Source organism: Dromaius novaehollandiae, chromosome 14, assembly GCF_036370855.1.
Source record: "Dromaius novaehollandiae isolate bDroNov1 chromosome 14, bDroNov1.hap1, whole genome shotgun sequence".
In the NCBI taxonomy this organism is placed as follows: domain Eukaryota; kingdom Metazoa; phylum Chordata; class Aves; order Casuariiformes; family Dromaiidae; genus Dromaius; species Dromaius novaehollandiae.
In genome coordinates this window covers 1334188-1357535 of record NC_088111.1, presented here as the reverse complement: position 1 = coordinate 1357535, position 23348 = coordinate 1334188, and the positions used below count along the sequence as shown (strand labels likewise).

Sequence of the window (23348 nt, the reverse complement as noted above, 5' to 3'; positions counted from 1 at the left end):
TGGATGTCTAAATTCCTAATGATGATGTTAATTAAGGAGCCCAGTGTGTTGGCTGCCGCGTGCACGCGTGTGCCTGCCGGGGGGTCCCAGCAGCGGGCCAGAAGCCGGGCGCCGCGAGGCTCTGCCCTGCTCCCGCAGCAGCTCCGTCTCCCCGTGCCGCGTCCGCCGGCACCACGTCCCCCCGCCCAGCCCGCGGGAGCCCCGGGCCGGGGTTGCAGCTCTGCAAACTTTGGCTCCTCGGGCAGCGATTCCCAAGCATGTCTCCGGAGGGGAGAGCGCAGCTCGGAGCACACCGGCTCCCGGATCCCCCCAAACCCCCCCGGCCCGGGAGAGGTGCTTCTTTACCCTTCTTTACCGCGTGGTTCCCGGGGAGGCCAGAAGCTGCCAGGAGGGAAAATGATGCGACCCCAGGAGGGACCACGCGCCCGAGGAGGGGACCAGGGCAGTTGCCGTGGCAACGGCACAAAAATGCCAAACCGTGGGAAGCGCCTTGGCACCTGCGGCGTCGTGGGGAGCCCGGGGCTGCACTTGCACCACGGCCCCCCCGAGCCCCGTCACCCCCCGCTCGGCCGCAGCCAGGGGCTCCAGCCGCCCCCCCCGGCAGCACCGCCTGCGCCTCCCTGCCGCGCTGCTGGTGCGTTTGGCACATCCATTACTAATTTGTCCAGGCAACTTTTAATAAAGCATCTGTAAAACCGTGTTGTTTTTCCCCCAGTATTATTGAAGAGCTTAATTTATGCTAATTAAATACCAATTAACTTCCAAGCACTTAACGTGCTTTAAGGACATAAAATACATCTCATTCCCATGCAATTAAATTTGCATCAGGCCCAGCCGTGGGTCTGGGCCGGGCTGGTGCCGGCACGTGGCCCTGCCGCAGCCGGGAGCCGTTGGGGGGCCGGGAAGCCGCTTTGCCGCGGGCTCCCGTCCCAGCCGCTGCGGGACACCCGGAGCAGGAGCCCGGGGCGGCTCCTCTTGCAGCAGAGCCACCCAACAGCCCCGTGGAGGTGACGCCTTCCCGTCCGTCCGTCCACCCATCCGTCCCCGCAGGACGGAGGTGGCTTGGGGACGCTGCGTTTTTCAGCAGGGCGGGTTTTCTGCAGCTCTGTCGCCCTGTGCCCAGGCTCTCCCCAAGCGCGGGGCGGCATCTCGAGCCCTGGCAGTGCTTCCCGATTTCTTTGGAGTTGGGGACTCCGAGGGAAGCCCCCTCCCCAGACGTCCCAGACGGCCCCGGGTCCGGCTCTGCCCTGATGCGAACCCTCCTCTGGGACCGCGGGGACCGTCGCCTTTCGTGTCCGGGGAGACCGAGGCAGCCAGGGGCACAGGCTGCGGGTGGCAGTGGGAAGCCTCGTGCTCGGGTCCGCATCCCGCCCCCGGACCATTCCCACACCCGGATGGTTCCCGTGCCGGGACCGTTCCCGCGCTGCCTGGCCGGAACGGCGAGCGGCTCTGCGGGCAGCGGCGCGGGAGGCAGCTGCTGCCGTCGGCATCGCGCTGCAAACAGCTGACGCGCCGCGTGCGGCTTGCTGAGCCGGCTGATCCCGCCTGCCGGGCGCGAGGACCCGCTCGCTGCGCCGCGGCCGCCCGGGATGCGGGGTGCACGGCGGCGGGGCAGCGCGGCGGGGAGCAGCCAGGCTGGCCGTGGCGGTTTGCTCAGCGGTGCGTTTTGGCTCGGTGATATTTATCCGTCCTGCGCTGCCAGGATCCGCTTGCAAAGGGCTTTCTGTCTGCAGGCAGAGCCCTTCCCTGCCCGGCCCTCCGGTGCTCCCGCCGACCTCGGAGCTGAGGAGAGCAGCAGTCCCCAAAACGTTCCCGTTCAAACTCCCCTCGGCAGGATTGCAGCTGCTTTGCATATGCTCCCCCAAAGAGGGGCCTGAAAGCCCGGGTGCCCCGAGCAGCGGGAGCACAGGGACGCCAGCAGCGCGGCCACAGCGGGACGGAGCCTTTCCGGAGCGCCCGGCGCCGGCGTTTCCCACCCCCCGAAAGCCCCGGGGAATCGGCGCTGTGCTCCGCTGCTGCGGCTCCTTTGCCAGCCTGCAGCCGGAGAAATCGCAGCCTTGAAAACGAGAGGTGGTTTAATTCTCCCAGCCCGTTTGGTCCGTCCGGCTGCAGCGGGGCACGAGCCCGCCGGCCCCCCCGGCCCCCTCGCCCCAGCCAGCCCGGCTCCGCCGTCCCCCGGGAGATAAGATAGGGCTGAGGCCGTGTTTCCGCCCTGGCCCGTGCGGCGCCTCCACAACGCCTGTGAATTCCTGCAGAGACGGGATTTTGCCGCGGCCGTGACACGGGCTTCGCTCCGGGACCTGGCTGGCCTTGGCCGGCAGAGCATCCCGGGGCTCCGGCTGCGGCGGCTCCACGAGCGCGGTGGGAGCCCGCGGAGGAGCCGGCTCCCTGGGGAGACCGCGGGCACCGCTGGCCGCCGGGACACCAGGGAAGCAGCGGCAGCGGGCGCTGGGGTGGGAGCCACGTGGGGGCCGTGGAGGCAGGCGATGACGTGCGGAGCCGGCGGCGCGCGGGAGCTGCATGTGCCCGTGGGAGCCGGGAGCGAGGAGCGGCGTGGGAGTCTCGGATGTGTTCCCGGGAAGCGTTTAAAGCCACGCTGGGTGCTTGGGATGGCTGCGCCAGCGGGCGATGCTGCCCGCACCGTGGGCTGCGCCAGGCCTCTGGGCACTGGGCACCGGGCGATGCTCCCCGCGTGCTGCCGGAGCTGCCTGGGGCCGGGCGCTGCGCCCCAGGGAGCAGCCGCGAGCCGGGATTGCTGCACCGTGCCATGCCGTGCCATGCCGTGCCATGCCGTGCCATGCTGCTGCAGCTCTAATTACCCTGCAGCCCGAGCGCCAGCGCAGCCTCCCTGCTCGTCAGCACACGTGCAAAGCGCACGAACGGCCGCCAGCGCCGCACGGATCTCCGGGGCTCCTGCCGGTGATCCCGCCGAGGGGCTCCCAGCTGGACCGGGCACCCCAGCGCCGCGGTCGGGTCAGATGGCCCCACTCTGCCCCCCCCCATGGAGCAAAGCCGGGAGAGGGAGCATCTCCGCATCCCGCCGCCCGCCTTCGCCTCTGCTCCCGGCTCCACTGAGCTCCCACTTCCCTGCACTTTCTGTCCTCGGCCAGCTCAGGCTCCTGGGGAGGGACGCAGGACGGGAACATGCCTCCGGGAGGGACGCTGGGCTGGGAGCGAGCGGGGGCACAGGGCAGCCGTGCCGGAGCACCGGGTCCCACCGTTCACGGCTCCCGGCCGCGCTCTGCCTGCCACTGTCGCTGCGGCTGGACGGGCACGTGGGTGACGTCCAGCCACGCTGGCCTCCGAGCCAGAGCGTTTCTTCGTTTGGCACAGAGAGCTAGAAAAATTTACATTGTTAAGGATTTTTTTAGAACAGATTTAGCCGGGTGCTTACTTCCAAGTATTTTTTTCAGCTTCTGCCAGTTTGAATGTTTGCGGAGAGGAAAACAATCAACAGAAACCAAACAATGCAAAGCCTCGGATGCGAATTTGTGTTCATGCAAATGTGGCGAGGGCGGAAGCCCCGAGCCAGGAGCCCCGCGTGCCACGGCCGGGAGGGATGCGCGGCTGGGAGGGATGCGCGGCCGGGAGGGATGCGCGGCTGGGAGGGATGCGCGGCTGGGAGGGATGCACCCCTCGCCCCACAGCGCCCCTCCGCTGCCGGTCGCCATGGCGACCCGGGAGGAGGGATTCGGTCCATCCTAGAGGCTCTGGGCTCCCCCGTCTTGCCCAGCCCGCGGGATCCCCATCCTCCTGCGTGTGCAGCTCTGCGTGGCACCGTGCCGCCCCGGCAGCCGTCCCCCCGCGTGCCGGGTGCAGGGCAGCGTGCACGGCCGTGGTCCTGTCCCGCGCGCTCAGTGGGGGCTCGTGGCTGGAGCCCGGCCGTGCGTGCGGCTCCCGCGCTGGCAGCAACTGGGAGGCTGCACAATAAGTAGCCGTTTTAATTACCGCACAAGATTTACGCGATTGCTTCCTCACGTGGGAAATTAAAACCAACGCTCCATCACAGCGGTCGACGTGGCGCAGGGGGGCGCGGGCAGCGCCGGGCACCACGGGAAGGGCGCACGCAGCCCGGCGCTGGGGGATGCTCGCCCGGCTCCGGCCCCGCGATGCTTCCCGGGCCTGGAGGCACCGGCGGGCTCGGCTGCGGCTGCGGCTGCGGGCTCGGGGCAGCGTGGCTGGGCCACGGCGCTGGGCTCGCGCGGGAGCACGGCATCGCTATGGGGGGAGGCGGCCGTGCCCGTGCCCCCCATGCCCGGCGGCCCCTTCCCATCCCCCGCCGCCACCTTTATTAATCTCCTTTCTCTCTTTCTTCCCTTTTTTGCAGGGCTTCCGTTGCCATGGGGACGGGGATAGCAGTAGCCGGGGTGGAGCCTGCCGACACTGCTGAGCGCGGCGCAGAGTCCGTTTACGTAACGGGCGGGCGGCCTCGGGCCGGCGGGCGCAGGGCTGCAGCAGGGCCCGGCACGCGGCGGCACCCGGCACCGGCCTCGTCCCGCGCCGCGGCTCCCGCATGCGCCTGCCTTGGGGGCGGCTCTGCCCCGTGCGAAGGCACCGGCGTCGCAGGTGCCGCTGGTCATTTCATGAGCAAAGGGCTGCAGGGATGCACATGGCACCCGCTGAGCCGCGGGGATGCACACTGCACCTGCGGGGATGCAGGGGATGCACACTGCACCCGCTGAGCTGTGGGGATGCACATTGCATCCGCTGCACCACGGAGATGCACATGGCACCCGAGAGCTGCAGGGATGCACATTGCACCCGCAGGGCTGCGGGGATGCACATTGCACTTGCAGGACCATGGGGATGCACATGGCACCCGCTGAGCCGTGGGGATGCACACTGCACTGGCAGGGCCGTGGATTCAGGCGGGTGGGAGCCGCGGCTGCCAGCTCCTCGCAGCCCCCCCCCCCCCCGGCAGCAGCCCTCGAGGCACGCGGCACTGCCCTCTCCCTTTCCCTGCACACGTATTAATTACAGCCCGTGTCGATAGTGTTTATCGTTGGCTCGTTAAACCGGAGGGAACATCGACCTGCAGCGCTGCCGGGGGGGGGAGGTTCATCTGCTGCCCCGCTGCCGGGTTCAGAGCAGCCACCGGGCACGTCGCCGCGCCGCAGCCAGGGAGCGGCAGGAAAACCGGGCCAGGCCGCAGCCGTCCAAGGACATGCAGAAAAGCAGCAGGATTTAATTATGTTCGGGCGCCTGCCGGCAGTCCCGCGGGTCACCTCAGGGCAGGAGATTCCACCTTGAACGCGGCGGGGGAAAAAGCGTCAGGACGGCAACTAACGGGCCAAGCACTTGTTCGGGAGGAGCAGCCCCCCCGCGGGAGGATGCTCGGGGAGGCCCCGCGGTCCCCTGGCCCCCGGCCCGCCCGCGGCTGCCGGGAGCCACCGGGTTTTGTGGCAGGGTCGAGGGGAGAAACGGTTCAGCGGGAGCAGGAGTTTGGGAAGCGGCTGGCTCAGAGGCTGCTCGTGGAGACGGACCGTCCTCCGGCGTCGGTGACCGCGGCAAGCGACGGGGTGGTCCTCGCGCGGAGCAGCCGCCGAGCGGGAGCGACGGGCATCGGCCGCGGGGCAGCGAGGAGGGAGGATGCCCCGAGCCGCCGCAGCAGCGGGACCGAGCGTGCTGCCGGGGTAGGAAGGAGCCGGCGGAGCCGCGGGCGGCAGGGAAAAGCCGAAAAACAATTTACGGCTTCCTCCAGATGGCAACCGAGCCGGTCGCACCGACAGACACAGCTGCGCCAGCGTACGGGGGGTAAATAAACCGGCGGAAACCCCCGCGGCTGCTGCGGGAGGTGGGGCAGGACCCCGCGGCCCGGCCCCTCCGGGGGCTCCGCCGGCAGCGAGACCCGCAGGCAGCGGCGGCGATCCCAGAAGCGTCGTTGCTCCTGGCCAAGGCGCATCAGTCGGTTAGAGCAGAGGGGGGATTTCGTACCAGCGTTTTGCATTTAAAAATTGTTTCAATTTCTGTATCACTAAAGCAGCAAGTATTTGTTGGGGATTTTTTTCTTTTTTTTTTTGTGAAAAATTTTCAAACATCTCTGGCAATTCATTGATGTGTGGGTTGCTCTGTTTTCCAAGAATTCCTTTGTTGCTTTTCCCTCCCCGCGTTGTCCCGCTCCGAACGCGCGGCCCGGTGCTGCCGCAGTGCTGCACGCCGTGCTGCAATGAGCTCCGCGGGCGCTGAGAGCCGCGAGGAAAGGCAGAGCCCACCCTGCACTGCCGGGAAAGCTGAGCTTTACCCCAAACTCGTCTCCCTGGGAAATGACCGGAGCGGCCGGGGGCTGCGTCCTGCCCCGCTGCTGCTCGCAGACGGGGCTGAAGCCTCGCACAGGCGAAGCCGCAGGGAGCGGGGCCCGGGCTGCCCGGCTGCGAGGGGTTCAGCGTCCCGGGGCCCGTGGTGTCCCCAGCGTCCCCGCTGCGCCGGGAGCAAAGCGAGCGCGAAGCCACCGCTGCACAAAGCGCCCCTTGTGCGCCGGCCCCGCTCGCCAGCCGTGGAAAATCCCGTCACCGCCGCTTCCCGTCTCAGCGTCGCCGCTGTGAAAGCAGCGCATTGATGAGACGGGTTTGGAAGCCAGCAGCGAAACTCGGTGGCTTCGCCGCTCGCCGCGTTGAACCCGCTGCGCAGGGAGCGGCTCGGCGGGGGCCGGTTCCCGGTGCGCGAGACAGGATCCGTCTGTTCCCCCTGCAAACCCAGCAGACGGGTTTTCCCCTTTCCCGGCAAGGACGTCCCGGGTCACGGCTTCCAGAGCCGTGCAGGGAGCAGCCTGGGCTGACGCTTCCCGGCCCCGAAGGAGCCTCACGTGGCACCAACGGGGCACCCGGCGCGCACCGCCCCATCCCGACGGCTCCTCCCGGCACCGCTGCGGCCTGCTCCCACCCGCCACGGTGCGGATCGGCTTCGTTGCCACGGGAGCTCGCGGGTGGCTCCGGACGGCTCCAGACACGCTCCGTGCACGGAGGCACTGGAAGATGCGCGGGCGCGAGGGCCGGAGCCAAGACTCGCACGGCTGCAGCAAGGGGCCCGTGTCCGGAGCGGGGGCTGAGCGCTGGCGGCCGTGCGCCGGGACGGGATCGCCTCCGCGCTCCCCACCCGATTCGGGAGCGTGAGCCGCTTCTGCCCGCGCGGAGGTGGTGGTTAGTCAGGAAGCGGAGGTGATCCACCTCTCCCGCCGGGATGCGGTGATCCACCTCTCCCGCCGGGATGCAGTGGTCCACCTCTCCCATTGGGATGTGGCCACTCGGCCGGCAGCGCAGTCCTCGCCTTTGCAGAATTTGCCCTGGCACGCAGCGATTTCAGCTCATCTCCAGCAGGAATGCAATACAAATTTGCAAAGGGGGAAAAGAGTAAAAGAGCAGATAAAACATGCAGCAAGAGACCGCAGCAACCGCACATGGCAGCTACGACTGTCGGCGCGGTGGCTAAGCCTGGTACGAGGCCGAGCTGCGGCCGGGCTGTCGCTGGCCACGTCCCTGCGAGGCAGCGCTCCCACGGGGCTCTGGATACCCAACTCCCATGAAAATTCACTTTGTCTCAAAAATCCTGCCGTTAATATAATATGACTCTAAGTGTGCTAAATAATGAAAAGCACAAAATAAGGAACACCCCCCCCCCCCATCCTCCTGAGAGCAGGAACTGTACCTGGCTTTTATGCTTCCTGGCCCAGCAGCGTTAAGACAGCTCGCACACGAATGCCACCAGGCTTATCAATACTTATTCAGGGGAATTAAAACATATTCTCAGTGGTTTCTGCTGCAGCTTTGTTTCATGTGCAGCAGCTAGGTGGGCTGTGCTGGGAAATGGGCACATACATTAAAAGAACAACAGAAAAGGGAATAAGCAAACCACACGGTTTACAATTAAAATGAGAAGGCTTCAGCTTAGCACGGCCTGGCGCTGAATGCGGCGTGCATTAGGGTAATGTGCCGCTTTCCTTCCCAAAAGCACGCAGGAAAGGCATCCAAATGACCGTTATTATTTCCATTATTGCTCCCATTCCTTCACATGCATAAAGAGCTATTGCTGCTGCGACGGTCTCTGTGCGCGAGCCGCATGTGAGCAGGGCCTTGCGCCGAAGCGGGAGGCTCCCCGCGGCACGCACGGTGCGGCACGCGCTGGCACCGCGGCGCGGAGAGAGCCGTGCCACCCCCCCCGCCCGCGGGCACTGCTTCCCCCGCCACGGGGGGCCCGGGAAGGTCCCCCCATTTCCCACGACGAGGTCGCGGCGCGAGGAGGGACGTCTGCCGTTCATCCCTCCGCGTTCGCAGTGACATCCCGCGGTGCTGGGAACAGCCCGGCTGCTTGTGAGCGCATCAGCAGGACGGGGCAGCGGGGCTGCAGCGTTAGAACGAGCCTTTTAAAGCGACCGCATGATAACGCGTTTGGGCGGTTTCTGGGAAGCCTCCCGGGACGTAGTGTGGGGCAGTGCGGGGCCGTGGGGAGGCAGAGCACTGCGGGACGGGTCGCGGCGGAGCGGGGACGGGCCCAGCCCGCGGGTGCAACGCGCCCACACAGAGCCGAACTGCAGCGCCCAGGCACGAATTCGGAAATCCTTGTTGCTCAAGGAAATGTTTTCGTTGTTATTTTCCAATTGCCTCCTGCTTCAATTTGCGCTTCCCGCGGCGTGCAGGGTTCGGGGGAGCCGACCCTCGAGGGGCCGGGCAGCGAGGGAGGTGGATGGTGTGTGCGGGCTGACAGCTCCTCCGTGCTGCCCGGCTGCCGCGTTTTCGGTGAGCGGGGTCGAAGGCGGCATTGTTTAAACCACACATTTTTAGAAGACCCTTTGGGAGCGGGGTGGAGCTGGTGATGCGCCGGACTTTCCCGGAGGTCAGGAGACGGGAAAACGCCGTTCCCTTGCAAGGGGCGAGGTGCCGCCCCCGGCTGCCTCGCGGCAGGACGTCGCGGCGCGGAGCGAGGCACCCCGGACGGTCCCCGCGGCCCCGGGGCGGGCGGCCCCGGCCCAGCATCCCCGACGTCCCCGGGCGCCACCCCTAGGGATGCGGGCGGCGTATGCAAATGAGATGCGTGGGTGGAGCCTAGCCCGGCCCCGCCCCCTGCCGCCAGGGAAGGGGGCGATCGGGGGACCTACCCTTCCCCCAATATGCAAATGAGCATGCAAAGCAGCGGGGCGGGGCCAAGGCACGCCCCCGCGGCGGGGGTGGGCGGGGCTAGGGCCGAGCCGCGCGGGCGGAGGGGGCGGGGCCTGCGCTGTAGGGGCGGGGCCTGCGCTGCAGCGGCAGGGAGGGGGCGGGGCCTGCCGCGCACAGAAGCGGCGGGGCGGGGCCTGCTATGCAGACGAAGGGGCGGGGCCTGTTATGCAGACGAGGTGGGCGGGGCGGAGCCGTTATGTAGATGAGGGGGCGGGGCGGCGCCGGGTGTGTGTCGGTGCCTCCTGCCAGCTGCAGCCAGAGGTGCCGAGCGCAGCCCGAGCCCGAGCCCCGGCGCAGCTGCAGCGGGCGGAGCGCGCCGAGCCGAACCGGGCCGAACCGAACCGAACCGGGCCGAGCCGAGCCGAGCCGAGGGCGCTCGGGAGCCCGCGCGCAGCATGGCCGAGCCACCGGCGGCGCCGGGCCCCGAGGGCGAGGAGGGCCCGGTGCGCTTCGCCCGCAAGGGCGCCCTGCGGCAGAAGAACGTGCATGAGGTGAAGAACCACAAGTTCACGGCGCGCTTCTTCAAGCAGCCCACCTTCTGCAGCCACTGCACCGACTTCATCTGGTGAGCGCCGCCCCCGCGGGACCCCCCCGCGCCCCCCCGGCCTCCCGCCCTGGCCGTGCCCCCCCCTCAGCCCGGCCGACCCCCCGCGGGACCCTCTCCAGTCGCCCCCGGTGCACACGCACGCACCCCCCAGCCTGCCCGGGACCCCCCCTTGGCCCGGCACAGGCTCCCGCAGCCCTGCAGGGCCCCCCCAGCCTGCTCGGGGCCCCCCCGTAGCCATCCCGGCCCCGCGAGGCCCCCCTCCAGCCGTCCCCGGACCCCCGTCTTGGGCAGTGGCGCCTGGTGCGGTGACGGGGACGGGGACAGGGACGCTCATGCGGTGCCTCTCTCTCCGCAGGGGCTTCGGGAAGCAGGGCTTCCAGTGTCAAGGTGAGTGCCGCGCTGCGGGCACCGGCGCGGGGGGCCGGGGAGCTTCCCGCCGGGTCGGGGTCGCTGCCTTCCCCGTCCCCTGGGACCCCGCGGCCCCGTCGCCCCCGCGGGGAGCGTCACCGCTGCGGCCGCGGGAGAGGAGTCCAGTCAGCATCTGCACGGGAATCGCCGTGCCCAAACCGGGGAAGCAGCTTAGTCATTTTTGTAACCAGCCAAGCGACCGGTTGGTGCTTTTAAGCCGGTTGCTGGTCCGGTTTTGCTAGCGGAGATAAGCGGCGAAGGACCCCCAAAAAAGGCAAGGGGAAGTTTATCGTTTCAGATGTGCTTGTTACGAAAACGCGCTCTCAGGCAAGCGGGGCGCGTGCCGGCGCGGGGTGCGGGCTGGGAGGGCTTGAGCGGCTTAGTTGTGTCGCTGGGGAAAGTGAGGCTTTGTGACAAAACACGCTGCGAGAGCTTCTGGGTTCCTGCAGCCAGAATCCCTTGTTTTCATTCTGCAAGGGCTTTTGGAGACTTAGGATGTGCCCTCACGAAATTAAGATGAGCTAACCTAAACCTGGGTGGTCGGTACTCTTTGCTAGCCTAACCCCGTAGGTCGGGTCTGCGGCCGGCGGCGTGGCCGGTCCCAGCTGCGGTGGCGTGGGCCTCACCTGGGGGAGGCGAAAGTCTGGGCTTGCGGTCGTCAGTGCCGACACCTGTAGTTGCTGGCACCGGAATTTTGCTCCTGAGAGTATTTGGGGCAAAGTTTCATTTTGGCGGGTAGCCGAATCCCAAGATGAGGCATTTTGCATGAGAATAGAACCCCTGTATAACTGTAACATCACAGGAGCAGCTAGTCTTGGCAGACTTCAGTTGTGTCTGAACCAGAAAACAAGCCCCGTTGGATTACAGCGTGGCACAGGCTCAAAGTCGAGCTGCGAGGTGTCGCGGAGGATCCGAGTCTCCGGGTGCCGGCTCCGTCCGCACGGCACCCGGGATCTGGGGCAGGCGCCGGCACAGGGGCTGCTGCCGCGGCGGTGGTGCCGGGATGGACCAGGTCTGGTCTTGGTGCTCTCGGGAGCATCCCTGCAGATGCTCCTACAGGCAGTAAAATCCAGCCCAATCAAGTCATCTCTGAATCATGCTGCTACTCATCCGTAACACTTGCCACCTGCCTTAAGAGTATACCTTAAAATCCCAAAAGCAAATCCCTACCACCTCTCCCAAACCTCCAGCTGAGGGCCTTGGCTGGTGGCAAGGAGAGAGAAAGCAGATATGAAGGCTAAAACATGTCCTGGTGGTGGTGTTCAAGGTTATGGTTACCCCTGGCTCCCGCTGCCGGTGCTGAGCTCTTGTACGTGGGCAGCTTGATCCTGTTACTGAGAAGAGCTTTGTGTCGCTTAGGTCTAGGTCTCTTGTTGCGGGTCTTCCTATGTTGATACAGCCATTCATTTCCTGGATTTCGTTATGGTGCATGCAGCATCATGCTGGGCGTGTTTATACAGATATAACATCCCCGAAATTTGAAGTGTGCTAGAAAAGGTTAGCTGGGATCATCTGCTAGCAGAGCAGCGTTCTCGCTTTCTTTCTGTATAATTTCTGGTGCTTTGCTCAGTTCTGCCTATAGTGTTCAGTATCGGATAATTTGAGCCTTTTAAAGTTTTTTTTTTTCCCAAGCCATTAAGAACTATTGTCCAAACCTGTAATTGTGCACTTGCTTCAAGGTTTAACTTTAACTGGTTTTAACCAATATTAAATCAGTCTTCCATGTGAGGTCAGTAAGTGGGAGTGCAAGGATAGTCTCAGACTTGCTAATGCATGGCAATTGCTCTCCAAACGCAGAGACCTCCTCCTCTTCCCTCCCCCCCATATTAAGCAAAGCAAGCCTATCCTGTGGTTTCTTGAAGTGGGCATCTTTAAGAGGCTGAAGTGACATCAGTAGGATTCCCATTAGTATGCTGTGCTCAGTGACATTTCCAAAGGTGCGTGAGTGGTCTATAACATGTATTTCTACCTTAAGAAACCACTTTCAAAGTTAGTCTGGTGTTGCAAACATGAAAAGCATGTTACTCTGTGTTGCAATGGCATCCTGAGATTCTGCAGGCTGCAGTACGTAAAGTCAACCAGTTTTACCTTGAATACCTTCCTAAATCAATGAGCATCTGTGCGTTTTTACATATGTCTCCTTCTGTGAGGTTTTGAGATCTCTGAGGGTAAAATGCTCTTAATAGTGAGACTGCTGTAACTTAAGCTGTGGGCGTGATCTTCATTAGCGCGAAAGCATCTTGCAGTTGGTATCCCGCGGTGGAAGGCACGCGGCGTCTCTGCGTAGAACGCTTCCAGGTTAGGAAGTCAAGCACGAGCTATAGCTCGCTGCTGCCTGCCATCTGCTTCGAAATCACAGCTCCCCGAGGAAAGCTCCGGGAGGGATTTCAGTTCTCTTACGGCAGGAGGAAGAGCTAGGAGCGCCAGGCCTGGCGCTGCGCACGGCATCGCTCCTTCTCCCAAAGTTGATCGAGCTGTTAAGCTGGGGTCCTTTGCACCAGCTGGTCATGCTGTACGTGAATCCTATTTCATGAAGCTGTGCTGGCATCAAGCATTAGGCTGTTCAGGCTGTGCTGCAGCTGCTGTTGCGTTTGATAAATAAGTTATATCTGCAAAAAAACCTCCAGACTAGCTTTTGTTTAGGGGTTCTGTTTCTTCAGCTGTAAGTGGCTTACAGCAAGCCTTTTATTGTAGTTTTTAACTCTCCGTTTATTGAATACAGATTCCGTCCAACTTTAACAACTTCCCCAGCTATTTTACTCTGTTGTTTAGAGGGGATGCCTGGAAATGCAGCTGAAGCGTATGCCTGTCTCATTTCTGAGCTGTTTTCTATTGCCGTGTTTGCTTAAGTAGGTTTTCACCTGTGCCCTGATTTCTTTCTAGGACGTTTTCACTAATTAGATTGTTAATTAGCTCAGTACTTGTGACTTCTGGCAGGAAGCTTGGAGAAACTGGCTCTTTGTACCTTGAAATACTAATGGGTACCACAAATGCCACTTAACTGCTTGCTAATCTCCTCCTTTTCCTTGTATAAATCTTAACCTATTGGGCTGCTGTCCTAAGGGGAGAAAGCGTTTCGGGGCTGGGCAGCCCGAGGTCTGTGCGTGCCGTCCCGAGGAGCGGGCAGACTTGGCAGGATAATGCGATGTCAACACCCCGTTAGACGCCGGCTGCGCTGGGGAGCTGCGGGTGTGCCCGGAGATGCCGGGAACGCGGACCCGTTCTGGGAGCAGGCTCGGCACGCGCTGGCTGCGTGTCGGCCGGGGATGCGGATGGGGCTTTCTGGCTGTGTCCCCGTGATCTGTCACGGCTGAAAGGTGTGCGAGCTGTGACGTGACCTCCCGCGCGACAGAGAAAGCGGCGTCTGTGTTCTGCCCTTCCTCCTCCCCGCGTTTTGAGGTCCCTCTGCCTGGTACCACTACCAGGAAGACGTGAGGAGGGAGAGAAGCATCTTGTTGTCAGAGGACCGCTGTGGAAGAACAGTGTGTGGCCTTTAAGTTGCAGCCGATGGCTTCGCTGTCTCAGTTCTCCTAAGCAGTGCTTTAACAGTGATAAAGGAAAATGAACTAGTTCGAAAGCCCAGGAGAACAACGTTCTTGTCTTATTCTCAGAACGAGCAGATTCTGGGAACTGACGGCTTCCTCTGTCTCTTCTACCAATATTCCCTCGTGCTCCTCGATCCTTGGGGCATCTTCCTGCTGCTGTCTGCACAGCCCTGTCTCCTTGCTGACGCTGCAGACCAGGGTATCGGCTGCGTTACAGGTTTTGCGATGAGAGCACAGGCTCTGAGAACCAGATTCACTTAACCTGGAATTGCCAGCAGAGCTGCCAGGCTGCGTTTTCACCTTGGGAATCAGGGAGGAGCAGGAGGAAGAAATGCTCACCTAGAGGTGAAGAGCCATGTAACGTGATTCTCACTGCCAAGCGAAAAATAACTTGCATCTGCTCCTGTTTGCACGCGTGCAGAGTAATTAGGAAAGATCTTGGAAAGAAGATTTTGGCTCCTGAGGAGAGGGAAGGAGAGAAAAGCATCATTTAATAACAGATGCTTAGATCTTGTGCAGTAACTTTTCTGGGGAAAAATGTTTACTTCTTATTCCTAGTTATGACTGGGTAAGCAAAGATACTCTTCAAACACTTCTCTTTTGAAACTTCCTACAAAAATGTACTTCCCTCTTCCAGGTCTTCTTCCTCCCCTCCAAATCCAGTGTACTCATTCATTTTGTGTTTTCATTTCAGCAGTTGATACAAAAACTAAGCAGCTAGAGGAGGTCAGGCAGGACTTATGTTTTAAGCAAGTATTTCTCTCGCACTATCTGCCTTCAAAACCCACCCTTCCTTCCCCCGCGTCTCTGCTGCCCTCCAGACGGAAGTGAAACCCGGAACAGTTCTGGTCTCCCCAGCTGCAGCTCTCACTGATGCTGGGCTGTTTTGTTTGTCGCCATTAGCTCCATGCGGGCTTTCAATGTGCCTCTTTATTGACTGTATTAAGCGAGTGAGAAACAAAAGCAAAACAAACTCCAATCATTCAGAGTTGCCTCAAACCCAGTAATTTAGTGTCAACATATTATGCACACTAGAGAAATGTTAGTGTTCAAATAGACTAATTAAAAATGTTACTGCAATTACTTTTGCAACACAAATGATGCTAATTATATAATGCTGCAGAAATTGGAAACATAATTTTGGAGGATTTCTGTGTGCCTCGCAGCGGTAACACAGTCCTCGGGGTTCTCGCGGCGAAGCCCCCGGGCGCGGGGCACCCGCCGCTTCGGCTGCCGGCGGCAGCGCTTTGGAGCAGGTAGAGACAGAAAGGGGAAGTCGGTCTGGTCCCCCGCTCGCTGCGCCGGATGGCCTGTGCTTCTGCAGAACTGTGAATAAGAGAGAGCTGACGGGGAAAATGGGAAGATGCACGCCTTCATGTTCTGGTCAAATGGTTAAGTTTCCTTCAAAGGCTGGTTTTAAAGCCTGTGCCCTGAGATGGTTTCCCCAGCGCTGCTCCTTCCTGCTCCAATACGAGCAGTTCGGAAAAGCAGCTGAGGAAGGAGGCGTGCTCTGGCAGGAAATCTGAAATTGCAGCAGCCCTTCGCTGCGTTGGGTCTGCGGCTATCAGGTTCGGCGGGGATCACTTGATCTCTTAAGCCCTTTAGTATCTCCTTACAGCGCAGAACAGTCCTTTTAAGCTTCTTGGTGGAAGCAGTTTCTCTTTCCCTTTCCCCTTTGCAATTAGCTCGGCAGATTTTTGTTTCATCTCCTGCCAGAGCTGCCATGCTAAAATGATCTCGGACCTCGATCGCTGAGCGGCCGGCTCCCTTCCCCGGCGCGTGGCTGGCCGGTGTCGGAGGTGGAAGCTGGGGACGGCGAGTCGGTCCGGCTGGCCCCGCGTGGGTGGGTGGCACCGAGTCCCGCCGGTGCCGTCGTCCGTGGGTCCCCTGCGGAGCCTGGACCAGCCCAGCAGCCGAGCCTCCGTGGTGACTGCTCTCACGTTATCGAGCCTCCCCGTGAAATTTAACGCCTGGGCTGTCCCTGAGGAGGCCTTTGAGCAACGGATACAGGCTTTTCGGATACGGGCTTTTCTGGGTGCATGCTAGTTGAGAGTGGGGACGTTGGACTGACGTTGCGTGCAATCCTGCAAATGCTTCGCACGCCCTGGGCTCCTGCAAGGGTGTGCAGGGCATCCTTGTGCGAGCGGTGAGCTCGTACTCTTCCTTCTCCGGGGCTGTGGCTCAGGGCACTGCACGAAGGGGGCCAGACACCCAGGTGATGGCCGTGAGCACGCGGCCGGCTGGACGGGGCGGTGGCTGGATCCTTGCTGCAGGGCCAGCGCTGACCACTGCTGCAGCCAGGCCTGGAGAGATCGCTCTTCCAAACACGTGCTGGAGTATAGAGCAGGCCACGCTTGTATTCTCCTCGCAGTTTTGCAAGGACCTGGTAGTCCGGGGTGCCTGAGGAAAGGGTACATCTGCACTGCAAGGAGTGACAAGCCTTCAGACCCTGCTCTAGACTATATACGTGGATGCTGGAGGCAGTGGGCTGTGCCAAGGTAGCGTAGGCTCCGCGCTGCTGTGACCGCGGGCGCCTGACTCGCCGTGCAGCAGGTCTGGTCGTGGCCCTTGTCTCTGCAGTCTGATTTGTGGCCGCACGCTTGCCCGTCTCGTCCTGTTTTGCAGCCCCAGCACCTTCCACCAGAGCCAAGACCATGCATGTTTGATTGCTAGTGCAAAACAGGAGATGGGTTTGAATCTCTTCTTAAAATCTGGCCTGAATTCTGTTAATATACTGGGGCTTATCTAGGAACTCGGGCTAGAGGAGTTCCCCCAGCCTCCTGTCTGTGTGTTGCTGTCCTTCCCCCAGCTGCCCAGCATAGCTCATCGTTCCTCCGAGTTCATTTGAAAAGAAAAAAAATCTGTAAAAAATGCTTGAAACATTCATCAATGCTAGCCAGTCCTCCTTTGGATTTATCAGCAAATAAGTCGCATGATCACTGTGACTAAGAAACTCACTTCTGACTGTGCCCCTAATATAGTTCAGGGCAGAGCTGCTTGGAACATGTAATTAAAAAGTGTGCAATCAGAAGGGAAATGTTAAAGTGCTGTCTGCTGCTCTGATTTGAGTGTGTGTGGTAACGAGAAGGGATGTGGTGGTGGGTGGGATGGGATTTTGCCCAAGAGAAATGTTTGGGTGGATTTCTGCTGCAGGAGCCAGCTGTGCAGAGGATTAGTGCTGCACATTCACATAAACAGAGCTGCGGACCTGCCGGAGCCTGGCCGTGGGCTGGGAGCCTTTCTACGCACGTGATGAGGCTCTGGCGTGAAGGACAAGGCGAAACAGCGGTGGAGGGTGTTGGAAGTGCTGCGCGATTAATTCCTCTAGTCTTGCTTCGTGAATCATTATTCTGAAAGTCCATAAATTAGAGCCATTTAGAAAAGGTGAGTAAGAGGCTCTCTGCAGGAGAGGCGTAACGGTGGGTCTTTCGGGCAGCGTGTTCCTCGTTCCGCTCGAATTGCGAATACAGGGCAGATCTGCGCAGGGCTTGCTCCCGACACAGCAACAGAGACAACTGCCGAAGCAGGACTCCTTGCGCAGGGGTCCTGGATGCTGCCCTAGGTTTCCGCTGCGATGTTTTCGTGCCGTGCTGTGTGTTGCGGTCCCCAGCATCCTGCACGCTGCCTGTGACTGGTGTGCACCTCGTCTCTGACGGCCAGGCGAAGGGGAGAGGGAGGAACGAGCACAAAGTGCTCACAGACCCTCCTCGTTCTGCAGGTGACACTGATGGACAAAGCGAGGCCCGTCCCTGTCCCTCCTGCATGTCGGCGCAATCCCGTACCGCGAATGTCAGCAGAAACCCTTGCGGGAGCCCAAGCTGCTGTGCTGCTCATGGTGGGAACCTGGCAGCGAACCCCAGAATTTGAGCACGGCACTGAAATGGGGTATCCAGACAGAGAAACGGGGCGAGGGGGTGTGCGCGCGGGTGCAGTAACAAGTGAAGGCGGTCCCTTGGGTTTCACCGTCCCCTCGAGGAAGGAGTCTCCGTGGGCTGCCGCTTCCCTACCTCCGCGCCATGGGAATGGTTTACTTCGGGGGAGGCAGGAGAGAGCGGGTCCGCTCGAGACCGCTCGCCCGTCCCACGATGTGCCCGGCGGGGCCGGTGGGTGCTGGGGACTGCTGCGGCTTGGCTGGGGGCCCCCGGGGGCTCAGTGAAGGAAGATGAAAGCCTCCCCGAAGCCGTTCAGGCCTTTCGGAGCTGATGTTCGGGAGCGTTTCCCGAACACTGGGACCATTGTCGATGTCCCCGGGAAAGAAAGCGCTGTTGGGGCGGGGGCACTTGGCTCCAGCCCTGCCCTCGGCGAGGAGGCAGCTTTCCACGAGAGCTGCGGGAGGGATGGGAGGCAGGAAGAAGGCTTCAGCTGTGCGGTGCTCCGCAGCAGCCAGGTTCCTCGCGTTGAGCAGAAGCAGCTCCCGCCAGCAGCTCCTCTGGCCGCGGCGTTCCCGGCCGTGGGGCTCCTCGGCACCGCGGGGCCTCTCCCGGGGGTTAGTCAGCCCGCTCCGTCGTGTCTCATCCCGGGGAGCCGAGCCCTGATGGGCAGCGATCAGCTCCGAGTGCGGCAAGCTGCTGCCGTTGCCAGCAGTGACCGTGGGGAGCTGGATCGGGGCTGGCTTTGCCGTGCCGGAGAGCCTGCGTGCCCGCTGCGCGCGGGGTGCACGTCGTGCAAGCGGTCAGGGCTCGGCTGAGGTGGCCGGAGTGAAGAGGTGCCTCCAGCCAAGGAGTCTCTCCTGTCCTGAGGTCACCCGCTTGCCTTCGGTCCTGGCGGTGCTCAGTGCCGTGCACGCTGAGATGCTCGGAGGCCAGTGCCTCCTAAAACAGCTTCTGTCCCCTAAAAATTACTTCTGCAGGTTTGGAACCCACAGTGCCGGTCGGGAGAAGGGGAGGAGGAGGAAACCGCTTTGCTCCCTGCGGGCAGCAGCGGGGTGCCTGGCCCTGGAGGGGGGCACGGCCCTGCGGGTGCTTCGGCTGCGTGGGGCATGCCGCGGGCAGGGGAGGGTCCCCGTGGCTGTGGCTCTCGCTGGGCTCCGTCCCCTCTTTCCTGATCACCGCAGTACAGGGGTGAGCGGTTTATTAGTCCTGCTGTTAGACCAGCCTCCTTTGGAAAAATAAAACAGACCCAAACGTTCTCCTTACGAGCCGGCCGCCTGAATTCTGTATAATTAAACAAACTGATAACTTGAGAGCAGTAGTCCTTCTCTTCCTTTTGAGGATTATTCAACTGTTAGTAGATATGGGAGGAGGCAAGACCAAACCATATGAGGGTCATACTTGCTACAGTAGCTCAGCTCGCACCATAGCTTCCAACAGCGGATCCCGTTTCTCTTTAAAAGGAAATGCATTTTGTGAAACCATGGCAGATGTATTCTTGCAGCTCCACTGTGCAGATTAAGCTGCGTGCTGCCAGCTCTCTTCAGCTGAGGATCTGCTGGCAGCGACGGGTTCTGTCTGCTGGCTGCATGCTGATCTGCAATGCATAAATCACTGCAGGACGGTTCCCCTGCAGCCGCGTCCGCTGCACCGAGCACTGAACTGCAGCCTGGAATGAGGCTCATCACCTCGTTCCCGAGAAGAGGTCGCTCTTCCTTGCGTTATGGAAGCCAGTTACTTTCTATTCTTGTTTACAAAGTGCCTCTTTTTTGGTAGCTCTCCAAAGCTCGCAGACTTGGAGCGTAACAATAGCTACTCTGCTGCTATGTGTTGATAAAAGCTATTAGCTAAGACGTGGCTCTTCCCTCGCTCCCGCGTTCCTCGGTGGCCTGCACAGTGTATCGGCGGGCGTGTGCGAGCTGGCGGAGGGTTACTCGCGCGCCGATGCGGATGGCGTGCGGAGTCCCAGCCGCGTATGTTATCTGGCCGATTCTCTGTGGCTCATAGTTGACCTGAGGCATAATTGTGACTCTGCTCAAACTGTTTGCTTTTGAGGGATTTGGGCTGACTTCCTCGGCTGTTTATAGCTGTCCTGCTTTTCCCATCGTGTAGAAAAAGCAGCTCTAACAAGTGTTCTGGGGTGAACACCTGTAACCTTGTTAACCTCTCGTTTTTGGAGTTTAATTTCTGTGAGCGCATGTGCTAAATTCTCACTGCCACAGCCGAAGTGCATCGAGTGCTGAGCATCTAACACATTTGAGCTATGTCTTTTCATTTTAAATAATTTGCTTCCATTTTTAAATCTGGCTTTTGTGCCAGATTTATGCATCTCGTTTAAATACTACAAACAGAATATACTTGCTGCTGATCCCAGCTGTGCAGGCAGCGCTGCCGAAAGACCCAGCAGTAAGGGGCTGCGGTGCATGCGGGTTGCTGGACTCGCTAACCCGAGGTGCGGTACGGTAATGCCTGCAGTTACGTGGGCTCTTGTGCACCCAGTTAAATCCACGTTTTTCCAGAGCGACTACTTGTCACTTGAGCTTTTCTGTTTGGGCGGAAGTGCCAAGTCCTCAGAAAAATCTTCTAAGGAAGAAAATCGCAGTAGCTCCAAGCAGGGCGCAGAGCAGGTGAGTTTTGGGTGCCGGGTAGACGGGGAAGCCAGGGGCTCTGCAGGGAAGTCGCGGGAGCAGTTGGGCTGGAGCTGGGCTCGTAGCTACCGGTGCAGCCGGGCTCACCTGAGACGTGAGCAGAGCTCACAAGCTGAGTTTAGGCGGTGCGTGTGCTCCCTGGAGAGTGATGGAGATAGCTAGTTGCTTGGGACAGCTCCGTTTGCTATCAGTTGGGCGTCATATTTAAAACCCTCAGCTTTTCTATAGCCCTGTCTCTGGCCTCTTGATATGGTCTGGCTAAACTTGATAAGTAGGCAGTGACAGGGAGGCTAATACAGATTTTAATACCTGAATCACAGCCTTCAAACGCTCCTCTTCCTCCTAATCCGTGACGCTGGTGCGTTTTAGCTGATGATGCTGGTAGATTCCCTGTCAGCTGTGAGACGGTGTCGCAGCGATGGCTTCACCTTGAGAGGCAACCGCTGAATGCCGTTATTGGGATGGCCTGAACGGCAAGCACATTTCGTAGCTGACGCTTAGCACATGAACAAACGCATTTTCCTGCTTTCCTATTATAGAAGAATGAAAAAGAGAGGTGGTGAAGAGAAGCGAAAGGCTCCTGGTGTTGTGAATGGCTTAATGTAACTTTGTTCGGTGACAAAGCTCTGAAGTCAGGGGAGTCGGTACTAACATTGTTTTATAATACCCGAAAGATGCTGGAGTGAGGGGGAAGTGGCCCACGAATTCGATTTGCATCACTGAGTGGATTAGCTCCTGACGCAGTGCAAAGTCATTATTTACCACGTCTCCAGATCCGCTGCCGTTGTGAGTGCAGTGGTTTGGAGGGAGGCTGATTCAGAGCGTTGCATCTTGGTGTGTTACTTGGGGACCGAAATGACGGGGCTTGTCCAGGTGGTTAATGCTGTGCCTGCCCTGCAGAGGCAGGGTGATTAGTGGGTTGGGGTTTTGTGTTTTATTTTTTTTCTTTGCGTTCATCGCACTAACATGGTTTGGGAACAAAGATTTAGAAACGCTGTAACTTGCCATTAACCTAGCCGAGACGAGAAGGATTAACGAAGCAGTAAAAACGGCACAGCCTGCATCCCCAGGCTCTCCGGAGGGAGACGCGTCCTTCCCAGCAGAGAGCAGAGCGTAGCCGTGGTCCCACCAGCGAGCTTTCGAGAGGGGCCGCGTGGTCCCTGCAGAGCTCACTGCCTTGAATCTAGGGGCACGGTGCTTGAGCCGCTGCCTCCCCAGCCATCGCTACCCCTCTGGTGCCTTCAGGCTACGTCAGTATATTGTCCCCTTTCTCAAACTGGTGGAAGATTTATGCACAGCTTGAAATAATCCTCCGAACTGTTATTTTTAGACTGGTGTCGAGCTCCAGAAGCCGTTTTTACTGTGGAACAACCTTTGCTATGCCGTCATTATTGAGATTAACTTTGTTACAGGCTTAATTTTATCCTTGCCTGCTTCAACCTTTGCATGGGCTTCTTCACGAAAACAGCTTTTAAGGGAAGGATTGTCAACTACTTCGTGTTCAATTCGTTTCTGAGGTGTTTGATGGAATAACTGGCTTTTTCTGGACTGATCAGAGCTAAGTGGTCTCTCCTGCAATAGCTATAATTGAAAGTGGAGAGGTTTTTTGAGAATTGTAGAGCTGGTGAGAGGGGACAGCTCTGTGCGAGGGGAGTAAAGGACCGGAGCGGACCGCTTTACCCGCTGATTTTTCCCCAGTGTGCCACGGAAGATCCTGCTGCTTCTGTTTCTGCTCTAGAAATTGGTGTAAAACAGAACTAATTCATGTTTGTGTGGTCGTGCCTCTAAATGCCATCTCCCGTAGCTCAGTCCGTTAACTTCCAAATTTGTTTGGTTTGCTGGCCTTGGCCTTAGGGCCCAAGGCTTCTGGAAATGAGGCTTGGAGGTCTCCAGCGGTAGTGAGCTACTCCTGTGAGTAAAGCAGTGATGCTCACGGCAGCCGAGCTGCCTTCGAGGGTCCGCTTCTGGGTGTTTTCCCTGCCTCGGACATCGGCGTCCACCCCTCTGCGACCGGGCAGCTCGTCCCGTGGGACGTCCCCCCCGGAGGCTGGTGCTCTTGTCCCAGAAGTCTTCTACCGTCACGTTAGCTCCCCGAGGTGCAATGCAACCCGGGGGTGCGACCCCGCGTCAAGGGGAGAAAGCCGGTGTCCTGCGCCGCAGCCCTGCCCTCTTCGACGGGGACTGCGCGGAGGAAGCGGAGCGCTCGTGCCGAAACGAGCGAAGCTCTTGCTTCTGGGCGTCTTGCCGTTGAGCCTGCTGGGGCTGCGTCTCAGCCCCCAAGTCCCTCCGGCCCCCGGAGCCCCTCCGCGTCACCGGGCCTGGGCAGCTCGGGGGTGACCCCGACGGCCGCGGCGGGGAGGACGCGGCTGCTGGGAGGGAAGCGGGAGCGGAGAGCCTGGCAGGGAGGGACTCCGCAGCCGGCTTCCCCTGCCCCTCGCGGAAGGAAGGGGCTCGCCGGCCTCATGGCCCTGCTTTAGGGCCGGCAGCGGCGACGCGGAGGGATGGGGTCACCCGTCTCGGGGTGGATGGCTGAGGTGGCACCCTGCCCCTGCGGAGAAGGGGTGGAGGGGCCCGAAGGGAGGGAGGGCGCGTGCCGGCAGTGCCCGGGTGGGATGTGCCGGGGTGCCGAGCGCTGGGCACCGTTCCCGAGGGCGCCCGGTGCAGGGAGGGGGGAGCAGGCTGCTGCAGAAGTGCCTCGGACCTGTTGTGAAGTCCGGGCAGACGGATGGGCCGTGCGGGGAGCAGGCAGCTCTGCCCCGGGGAGAGGTGTCCGCTCTGTCCACAGCCTGCACGGGGCGTTTGGGGAAGGCTGAAGATGGTGGGATACTGTTAGAGAGATGTGCTTTTGTGTCACGTAGCGAAGGGCAGCAGCGGGAGGTACCAAGGTCCACGTTGCCTCCTTGTCCCGGCCACCTAGACACCGTCACTGGGCAGCGCGTGGGCAAAGGTACAGCCACGTGCCGTGGTAAAGGCATGTCTTTGGTGACCTAGTGTCTCCTAGGGCTTCGAGGTGGAAAAAGTCTCACTTATTGGGTCATTTAGAGACTCCCAATCTGGGGTTTTGGCAGGAGGGAAGGCTTTAATTAGCAGCTGCTCAGTAGGGCTGCTATTAGATCTGCAGAGGAAGATGCTGCTGGACTGGAAAAAATGTAACAATAGCTCATTTGCTTGGGAAACCATTA

The 23348-nt window shown here is 60.6% G+C and overlaps 1 protein-coding gene across 2 annotated transcripts in view; it reads left to right on the top strand.

The window, feature by feature from the left end:
• Positions 1–9468: 9468 nt before the first annotated feature.
• Positions 9469–23348, top strand: part of PRKCB (protein kinase C beta) — a 134277-nt gene continuing 120397 nt past the window's right edge. The window contains exons 1-2 of one of the 2 annotated variants that reach the window (XM_064520015.1): positions 9469–9714; positions 10052–10083. In XM_064520015.1, the coding sequence (XP_064376085.1) occupies positions 9545–9714; positions 10052–10083 (202 nt within the window). In that variant the 5' untranslated portion in view covers positions 9469–9544. The remainder of the gene's footprint in view (positions 9715–10051; positions 10084–23348) is intronic. The other variant, XM_064520014.1, reaches the window with a different exon arrangement.